This window comes from Notolabrus celidotus, chromosome 7, assembly GCF_009762535.1.
Source record: "Notolabrus celidotus isolate fNotCel1 chromosome 7, fNotCel1.pri, whole genome shotgun sequence".
In the NCBI taxonomy this organism is placed as follows: domain Eukaryota; kingdom Metazoa; phylum Chordata; class Actinopteri; order Labriformes; family Labridae; genus Notolabrus; species Notolabrus celidotus.
The window spans coordinates 6,354,533-6,364,819 of record NC_048278.1 but is presented as its reverse complement, the minus strand read 5'-3'; the positions used below and the strand labels follow the sequence as shown (position 1 = coordinate 6,364,819).

At 42.3% G+C, this 10,287-nt stretch overlaps 1 protein-coding gene across 1 annotated transcript; it reads right to left on the bottom strand.

Annotated features, from left to right (window-relative positions):
* Positions 1-274: 274 nt before the first annotated feature.
* notum1b (notum, palmitoleoyl-protein carboxylesterase b) lies at positions 275-7,938 on the bottom strand. The gene is made up of 11 exons (XM_034689034.1): positions 7,098-7,938; positions 5,466-5,518; positions 5,237-5,332; positions 4,595-4,655; positions 4,108-4,166; positions 2,897-2,999; positions 2,624-2,815; positions 2,447-2,545; positions 2,196-2,342; positions 2,042-2,089; positions 275-1,073 (listed from the first exon to the last, which is right to left on the bottom strand). The coding sequence occupies exons 1-11, from the start codon at positions 7,463-7,465 to the stop codon at positions 734-736; spliced, it is 1,566 nt and encodes a 521-aa protein (XP_034544925.1). The 5' UTR covers positions 7,466-7,938; the 3' UTR covers positions 275-733.
* Between the last annotated feature and the right edge of the window lie 2,349 nt (positions 7,939-10,287).

Here is a 10,287-nt window from a genome sequence, read left to right as displayed (position 1 = left end):
TTTGTTGATATTGTTTACTGTAATGTGTAAAATTTCTATTTTTAGATAACTTAAAAAAAAAAAAACATTCTGGAAGACATCTCACAACCCCTGCCTTAGAAGGTGTGAGCGCTACTACCAAAATAATCGAAATGGCCTGAAAATAATACTTTTATCATAATTAAATTCACAAATATGCGATTTGACATTATGTTTGTTACTGTGGCTGACAGTATCTGACAATAATACATGTAAGTAATAAAAACAAAAATACTCAAGCACTTTTTAAGTCATCTGAAGATTGAGAAATAATCTTTGCATCTTTTATTAGTAATTATAACGCATTAAATTAATATTTTCAAAATGAGAAAAGCAGCATATTTGGCAGAGGTTTGACACAGCAGCACTGTCGATGGGTTTACAAGAGAGCACAATACAAACCTGTGCATCAAAACCGTTTTCATGTTGCACATACATATTTCTGTTTATATACATCTTTCAATGTGTTATAGTGTATTGACAGAATACATCCCACTATACAGTACGTTAAAACAAGGAGCATCTGATTCTGTTGTGTTGAAACAGCTGACATGCTCTGGTTTGATTCTGTTCGTCCACAGACTCATCACGCAGGTTCAGTCTTGTTTGGTGTTCATGGATGACAAAGTCTGAATAATTGACAGATTTCTCTTCAGAGTTTTGTTGTCAAGTCTCCTTGTCTTCCATTTATATTCAGCACCTTGAAAGAAGTAACTCAGTTCCCATTATTGAGCATGCCCAGTAGCGTCCTGGGGTCCATCCCCTGCTCCTGAGCCATCTTCTGCACGTCGAAACCCAAGTGCTTTAGGAACTGGATCACGCTCATCTCCTGTCCCGTCAGCTGATCGCGGATCGTCGGGCAGGTGGGGTTACAGTGAGGCCACGGGCAGCTGTCAATCAAATGATGAGGGCAACCCCTCAAAGGTGGGGTCCTGGACCTGTGGTGGTTGTTGCTGTGGCTGCCGTTGGCGTGCTTGTTAACTTGGAGGCTGCGGTCCCAGCAGTGGAGGGCTCTGGGAAGAGAGGTGCCTTTCACCTGAATGTCATTCCAGTGACTGCAGAGAGAGAAAGACAAGTATGAAAGGAGACAGGATGAGAAGATAAGGAACTGCTGATCATAACTTTTATGTTCTGTTTTACACAACAGTACAATTTCATTGCTGAAAATCTAATACTAGGTGCAGGTGAGAAAAAAAGAGACATAAATACCAGACTAAGTCCCTTTCATTTGTCATTTTTCAATCTAAAGGACAATATTTTGAGGCTAATGTCAATGCTGAAGTTACAAAAGTCTCAGAAGAAAGAAGGAAAACTTTTTGCAGGTGAAAAATCCACTCATCGGCGCCCTCTGGTGGACAAACTGTGTAACAGCTGTGTTTGGTAAAATAATTACCAATGTAATGATTTTGCCAATTTTTACAAATTTTTCAGCCTACATACTGTAAACACATATATTTCTGTAATAAGCTTAACATAAAACAGTCATGTTTAAAATAATAAAGGGCAATACGCAAATTAATAGGCATTACTGTTTTATGAAAATGTTGAATTTGTAGCATTTTTCTGCAGTGTGCTGGTTTGTCATTCAATTCTTCATTTATACCTTATTTATACCTTATCTTCTTGTCATTATACATTTCTGTAGATAGTATTTTTTTTATTGTAGACAGCTTGTATAAATAATCTTCTGAGGTATAGCTGGATGCCACCAGCAGTTCAATGTCTCAAAAATGTCTAGAATTTATTTGATGAAACATTACTATAATCTGTGTGCTGTATACTGTAAGGAAAATTATATTACCTGCTTGATTAGAAAAATAAATTGCAGCTTTTATAACATGCTGTATGTAACTTCTGGCAGACTACAAAACATTGGAAATTTAACTTTAAGGAGGAGAGAAAGTTCATATGTGACTTGTTCAGACAGTCTTGTTAAAGCAGACTCAGCAGCACAGTGTGTGAGTGAGGTGTTATTTGGGATTACTCTAAAGATCAGATGTGCTTGTAATAAAAGTTTACTCACGTTCTAGTGATGAGTTCATGTGAGAGACAGGCCGGAGCAAACATCGCCCTGCAATTCAACCAGAGAATCACACAGTCAACAAAACTGTCTTTTTGCTGAGCGGTGTCTTTTACAAGTGTGTATTATGGGTGTGTGACTGTGTGTCAGTCCTTACGGTACATCCTGCAGCGTGCTCCTCAGCTCCTGTCCCAGGTTCTGGATGTACCTCCACTGCCCCTCGTGCACTGGCTGCCCGGTCAGGTGGATGTTGTCGACGGTGAGCTGAGCCTCGTCAAACAGCCACTGCACCACAACACCGGGCCTGAAGGAGAGAGAGGGTGACCACAGGTTAGACTTTTTAAGGAGTATTAGTCTCTGTCTTTATCTTCCAAACCACCTCAAGGAGAGAGGGTCTTAGTGACTCACTTTTTAATGTGGGGAAGACTTTGTATCCAAAGAAACAGTTCCACTCCTCTCCCACGTGAGCCTGTCTGCAGCTCTCCGGCCACTAGACCGCCCCAGTACCTGTGAGACGGAAAACACATTACAGAATCTGTCTGCTTTAGTGTCCTGTCCGTGCTGCCAGCTGTCCTCCTGTCCTACCTGATGCCTCTCTTTATGGCCTCAGTGGGTGCACAGCTGATGGTGTCCAGACAGTCTGTGAACTTGTACTGTTTGTTGTCCAGGAACCATCCAGAGTCTGCAAGACCCCGGACCTGCACCCCTCTGTGTCCCTGTGACTTCAGCTGCTCTGCAACATGGTCCACATTCAGCAGGACGCCTGTACCGCCAGCACTGATGACGAGGACAGATGGATCAGAGGGTGGACACTTTGAGGAACACACATGTATTAAAAAACACACACACTGAACTGACCTGCTTCCTGCCAGAAGCAAAATCTTGGCGTTGTTCAGACCTTTGGTCAGCAGTTCGTTCACTACCTCCTTAATAATCAGAGAGCCCATGAAGGCGTAATCACCTGAGAGGGAAAACATATTCATTCATCAAAATACAGACAAATGAATTAACTGGACACATTTTAAGACAGGAGTTTAAAAAGCTGACTAAAATATGTTTCTAGGTGTTTATTGAGTCGGTGGTGTTATAACTCTGGGACTAGAACACATGGGCTGTTTTTGAAACCGCCCTACTACTAGCAGTATGTGCTGATTTGGCCAAAATTCAGTATGTAGTCAAATCTGTAGTATGTCAAAAATACCCGGATGTTGTACTGATTCGTGAATATTTCACAGTATGCATCGGACCAGTCTCCCTCACGTACTGTTTCCCATAATGCACAGCTCTCGTTCCACTTTTTCTTTCCCCTTTTTTTTTGACGGGGTTTTATGTGCTGTGAAAATTATTAAATTCCATATAAACCACTCCTTAACTTTTTAAATCACAAGTGATGCAAAGGAAGCAGTTTCTCTATCAGCCTGGCCGTTGTTTACTTCCGCTTTCCAAAACCAAAATTCAGTGACGTCTGGCCCAGCATACTGCAGATCAGATCCAACAGAACAGTCATACTACATACTAAATTCAAACGCAGTATGTAGCAGGCTGTTTCGAAAACAGCCAGCACACTGGGTCGTGGTCCAGAGGGTGGCCAACCTTGAAATCTGATTGACCACCCAAGTTGACCCCCCAGAAACCTAAGCTATGATTGGCTGTTTACCTTGTCAGAGAGGGGTCAGTCCATCAAAAAATGGAATCAAACTCCTGCAGAATGTGTTACTGTCAAAAATGCATTTATTGGCGACAATTCATGCCCCCCTGTTTAGGCCACCCCAGTTATAAAAGTTTGGTCATGCCCCTGCATGCACAGATTGTGTGTATGTCTACTTCAAGCTGCAAAGTGTCTCCAAAAATCTCATAACAGAGCAGATTTTAAAAAATCAGATTCGCTCAGTTGTGAAGATGATGTACCTTTTAAAGCTGATCTTAAGATCCCTGTTTCTTAACCTCTATAATCTGTACAGCTACTCGATCACTTCCTCAAACTTTAAATCATTTTAACATCATTACAGGTTTACTTAGTACTTCCTTTGGTAGCTCTACACAGTCACAATATTACGTATCGTCCTTACTTTGATCTGTCTTCGGTGTGGCTCCACTCCACACGTCACTAGAGCAGTATGGGATGAACCTGCAGGAGAGATGAAGCAAGTGAGAGCCACACTAAGAATAAGGCATCACATTTATTACAGGGCGTCTTTAATTTGAGCCTGTTACTGATGACTGACAGATCGGATAGTTATAACAGTGTGATGAAAGAAAGACAAACACAAAGGTGAAAATCATCAGATTGAGTGTGTCTGATCGAACAATGACAATAAACTGCTGAGTGAGAATCCTATTAAACTGGATATCTTTGACATATGAAAGTATGTTTAAAGGCAAAAACAACAACAACAGGACAAGTACTAACACACTCATGTTTGTGCACAACCACACATGCATCAGTCATTAAGTAAGCAGAGAGAGTTGAAGATGAGAGAGCAGGAAAAGGAGACGTATCAACACACACATCAGAGTGTTCACTGTGTAAAGAGAGGAAGTAACAGGAGCTCTTACACCATGTTGGCGTTCCACCAGTGAGGGTTTTCCTCAGGCTGAGGAGACAGAATCCCTGTTCCTGTGGAAAAGTAGGAAAATGTAACATTAACTGCAATTTCTCATAAACATCCCGTCTGACTCAAACAGCTTCAGTTCAAGTAGTTCATGCTCGCTCTTAAACTTGTCAGACCTTGATGTATCGCCTCGTGCTTCACGATGTTTAGGTGTGTGAGTTTACTGTCTGTGTTTGTGTGTTTTCCCTGCGGCCACCAAGTCATTAACCTTCCTGCATCGGTCAGCAATACACACAACCATTGAAGAGCTCTGTGGCTGCTGAACTGGCCACCAGAGTAACGTTTACACAGAGCGAGGGGGAGAGAGAGGGGGAGAGAGGGATCGTAAACAAACAAGGGGTTCCCTGACGGCTGCAGAGTTTGACTTTTAAAGATTACTGCAAACTCAGCTAAAGAGGAAACACAAACAGGAATCTCTGAATCTCCGTCATTCAGGGGAAGTTTGTTTTCCCGACCGAGAAGAGAAGAAGCTGTGTCGGGGGACGTGGAGGTTTTGCAGACGCAGAACACACACTATCCTGCGTGAGTGTGTGTGTGTGTTTTAGTGCACAGTGTGTAAGATGTGCAACATGTGCGGTGCTGTTACCTGTTCTGGTTTGCGGCCACTTGGTGGAGCTCATCAGTCTCCTCATGGTCTCGTACCTGCTGTCACAGGTCTGTCTGTTGAAACAGTACCATCCACCTGCAGAACACACACACACACACACACACACACACACACACACACATACACATATACATACACACTTGTTAACAGGTAACATAGAGATGTAGAGTCTGTGTGTTGTTGGGTGTTAGGTTAAATTCATCCTCACCTTCCAAGAACAGCAGCCACCTCTTGCTGCCTTTTGACTCCTTAATGTAATACCTGTGAAGTACAACAAAACACATCTGAGTGTGAAGTGCCTGCACACACACAGAAGCACGCACTGTCACTGTTGTTTTGCAGCAGGGATGCTACCTTTGATACAGACATGAAAGATTCGGCTCTGATGACAGAGGCTTTATTTCGCTTGTGTGTTTTCTTTATCTTTTTAATCGGAGAGGAAATTTGTCATGCTGCTAGCTCATATTTGAACTTGCTGATGATGTAGTGTTTGTGCTAATCTTCATCAGTGATTGTAACAGAACTAGGAATTCAATTAAAGCAGACCAGCAGTATTATTCAAAGAAGCTTAATGCCTTAAAACGAGTGGATTGCTTTTTTCATGCAATGCTGTCTGTAAATATCTCTCTTAACACTAGAAGTGATAATGACGTATTCATGATGACACAGAAATGATGAGCTGCTTAATGTTTAGTTCTTGCTGTCTGTGCCATCAGTATACTGAGACCATAAGACCCAAACTGTGTGCCATTATTAAGCCTATGTGGGCCCAGCACAATTGCAGTGTTTCTGTTTTCCTATAAACACTGAACACAACAAAATAATCCTTAGCACAGTGGTTCCCAAACTTCTCAGCCCGCTACCCCCAAAATGTAGTTGCCAAAGACTTGCGACCCCCACTGTCCCTCAAAGTGATGTAATGTGTCTTCATTTAGCTGGTCTGCAGAAAATGACCCTAACTATATGAGCATGTGTTTGTGTTTCCTGTGCCTTTATGAATGAACCTACTGCTACTGATGCTTTTTGATAATTTACTGTTCACTAACCATTAACTTAGGAGTCATCTGACAACAAAGAAAGGCAGAAAACTCATTACATTTTTTATTTTCAAGGTTTTATTTAAAATTTAGCTACTATTCTTGAGGATGTTTTTTACTATAAAGGGTAAAATCTACTATTTTTAGACCCCCATGGGGTCCCGACCCACACTTTGGGAACCCCTGCTTCAGCAGATTAAAAATGCAGTTATCATGTAGTTTGTCCAGCAAAGTGCTCCAGCTCTGCAGTTTATATCACTCAAAGTTCTGTCTGCAGCATATAGTAGAGTACCTTTTAACTACCACATCAGGACAAGATCCACTTAGAGAAGTTCTTCTTTATTCTAGATCAAAAATCACAATATTGGCTGCCATGCTGGTATCTGTGACCCCCCCCCTTAAATCAACTTCTTAGTATTGAAATGTGCTGCAGCTCCATTGACTTCCTATAAGAGGGTTGACAAGCATACCATATGAGGAAGATTATGTCTCATCCCCACCCTCCTTTTTTTCAATTTCTATTCAAACTTGGATCTCACAGGAGGCCCAACTGTGTTAACCACTCTCCCTGAAGTAGATATGAACATTTAGGACTTTATCAATCAAAGCTGCATGACATCTTGAGGGTCTACAATGAGATTAAACTGAGACTAAACTGTGCAGGCGAGTCTTGTGGATTTAATATAAGTCTCTCTCTCTCTCTCTCCTCTCTCTCTCTCTCTCTCTCTCTCTCTCCCTTTATTATTTAAACAACATGTTCAGTTATTGAAAAAGTTAGGAAGCCGTTGAGATAGCTCACTCACCCTGCTGGTGACCCGTCATTGCAGGTCACAGAAGTATTCTGTAAAAAGTGCAACTTCATCTCTTGATCCAGCTTCTGCGCAGAGCACGGATACAGAGACTGCGCCAGGTTCTTAATCTGCACCATGAAGTTGTCCATGTTACCCTCCACTGCTGTGAAGTCTAAAGGGAAGCTCTCTGCTCCTTCCACCCGCTCCCTGTAAGCCGGAGTCTGCTGCTGCTGCTGCTGCTGCACCCTCCGAGTCTGCGCCCGACCTCCGTGCGCTCTCTTCGCCTCCCCCGGTGCGCTCATGTGGATGAAGAGCAGCAGCAGGCAGGAGCGCACCGCGGACGGACCGGCCGAGCCCCTCACCACACTGAGGCTCTGCATGTCTAAAAGTTACTGATCAACTTTTTGGAGTATGGGTGGGAAGCGAATCAAGCTCAGCATATCCTAAGAGTAGTTGGAGAAGTTAAAGGTTCTTTGAAAACGCGCGAGGACTTCTGGGAAGCTCGTCAAAGATGTGCAGAATAATCGCAGGTTAGGGTTCTCCATGGTGGCCTGAGAGATACAAGTTTAAAAGTCAGCAGAAATGCGCGTGTAAGGTCCAAGCTCATGTCGGTCCTGAAGTCAGGATCATCCAGTGGAAGCGTCATTACGCATGAAGTCCCTGCATCCAAAGACTCAGCTGAGGTTTCCTGACAACCTGTTGGCTCTCGGTTCAGCTCTTCATGAGCTGCGGTCAAACTGGAATTTTATTTGAAGTCCCCCCTCCCCGCCCCACGTCCCGCGTGCTTCTCAGTCCCGCGGGCCAATGGTTATTATAGTTGGCTGATGCTCCTCGCGGGGCGTCGGTCTCACACCAAGAGCGCGCGCATGCCTGGCACGCCCCCTCGGTCGGTTTCCCCCTTTGATGTTGTGTCATCGTATAGCGGCTCTGCCTTTGAAGTGTCTGTGATTGAATGTGGTGTGTGAGGCTGCAGAGGGTCTCAGCATGCCGCCGGGGTCCAACTATAGGGTCCAACACGAACAAGTTTCCGATGATACACAGAAAATACTCTTTATGGAAACTCACGTGTGTATTTGTTTGTTAAAATCTGCAAGGGATGAGTTAGCTTATCTGGTTTGTGGAAAGGATAGGATTCAGAGCCGGCCCTAACCGACTTGGTGCCCTAGGCAAGATTTTAACTGGTACCCCTTGTATTGTAACCAACTCCAACAATCACATCACATATACACTGAAAGAAAGCTGGCATCCAGCTTGATGTTTAACACGTTTCTTTGTTTTAAAATAAAAATGACCTCTAAAAGAACATTAATAAACTGGTAATGACACTGATATTTAGCAGGGGATAAAAAAAATATAATTTCATAATGTAGTAGCAGGGAATTTATTCAGTCATTATATAACACAATAATTTTCACAGTGCAGTGAAACAAAGCAAAAGTAATGTATTAAGCAAGCGGCAACCACTGCTCCAATGCGGGAGTGTTAAAAACTGCAGTTCATTGAGGATCCGCTTGAGGCTGGCTCCGGAAGTACCGGAAACCACATACACACCAATTCAAAAAAGTCGATCTTTACAGCAGAAATAAACATGTTTACAGCCTGGTACAAAAGAGTCTGGATAGCTCATTTCTTGATCGGCACACACTGTACGGGGGTGAATTTTTTTCTGACGCCGCAATTTCGAAGATATTGAGATTACGAGTCTTCCAAGAAACAGATGGGTGACGTCACGGATACTATGTCCATATTTTATACAGTCTTTGGTTTTATGTGATGACTGAAAAGGCAGAAGCAAAATGCTTATTTAAGCCTTGCCTACATTTTCTCTCTAATTAAGCTAACACTTTCCAAAGCGTAAGGAAAAACAACAAAAACAACAAAATCAAGTTAATCATGAACACTTATAGACTGCAAAAACTGATTTGCATACCATTATTTTTAAAAAACAAAAGTGAATCACAAGCTTTTAAATGTTTACTGGCAACATTCCACATTTTAATCCAAAAATTCAATTAGATAAAACAATATTGTTTTTGCTATTATCTTCAAATTGTCTTCCTCACTCATTTAGTGGTGCCCCCTATGGATGACTGGCGCCCCTAGAATTTGCCCATACTGCCTATGCCACAGGCCGACCCTGAAAGCATTAAATCATGACCATGACATTTGAAGACATTAAGATATGCAGCATGTTGATGTATGTCTCAATTCACTTTGTGCACACACACAAACACACAATGTTGACACTCTTTTAACAAACATCTTTTTGAATGATCCGTTTTGTATTTTGTGTTGTGCTTATAGAACATTCTTTGTGGAAGTCATAAAAGCCATACTCTTATACTTCAGAGACATTTTTCTAATCAGTGTTTAAAACCAGATCTTTTGGTCTTTGAGTTTTACCCTCAGCAACATATGGCCATCATATGTCTGTTTAAAGTACAAACCAAAAATACCCGGAAATTTGGAGTTAAACACGAAGACACCCTGTTCTAAAATGTGTACATGTTTACCATTAATTAATCAGTGAATGAGAAGCTTTTTTGTTTTTGTTTTTGTAAAACCTGTTGTGTTAAATCCAACAGATTTTCAGTACAGATGGTTATGTGTGCTGGCTCTCCAGCCGGGCGGTTTTGAAGTTTCTGGCCTGCTGAGTGAGGAAGGAAACTGATTGTTTGTTTGTTTATTCAGACGGTGGCAATTTCCCCCTGAACTGAGAACTGCATTCACCTCTCTCTCTTTCTTGTTTTCAGGTGGACTCTGACTCTAAGCTTGGCAGGGCTGGTCAGTCACTCGTTTGTCCCGTGAAGCTCAGGCCTGACACCTCTCCATCTGTTGGCAGCTCATGCCGTGTGGTCTGTTCAGTCTGATTCTTGCTTTGATCCAATTTGATTCCTTTTTTTCTGAAAAAGAAAGTCTCTTTGTGTCTGAGTGGGTTGTCTGTCCAACTCCATATGGTGTATACATTTAGGACCTCATACATATGGGGCACAGATTGGATGTGTTGTTGCAGTTTACAGACAGGATCGATCTTTTTCCCTTGTGAGGGTTCCTGCTGTTAATGTGGGAAGGCTTGTTTAGCCACATGGTAGGCAATGTAGTCTAGACAGGAAACCTGGTCATATTCTAGGTATTCCTGTTGTCACTTGATGGTTTTTGTGTTGTACTTTTGTTTGGTGTTTGTACTATAAGCCCCACAGTG

What these genes read in the sequence shown, in the direction of transcription:
- notum1b (XM_034689034.1), bottom strand. Translation starts at nt 7,465, where the DNA reads ATGCAGAGCCTCAGTGTGGTGAGGGGCTCGGCCGGTCCGTCCGCGGTG. An exon ending in CACACCGAAGACAGATCAAA is followed by an intron (nt 3,000 to 4,107) that starts GTAAGGACGATA and finishes TTTCCCTCTCAG; the next exon opens with GTGATTACGCCTTCATGGGC. An exon ending in TTGCTTCTGGCAGGAAGCAG is followed by an intron (nt 2,816 to 2,896) that starts GTCAGTTCAGTG and finishes CCTCGTCATCAG; the next exon opens with TGCTGGCGGTACAGGCGTCC.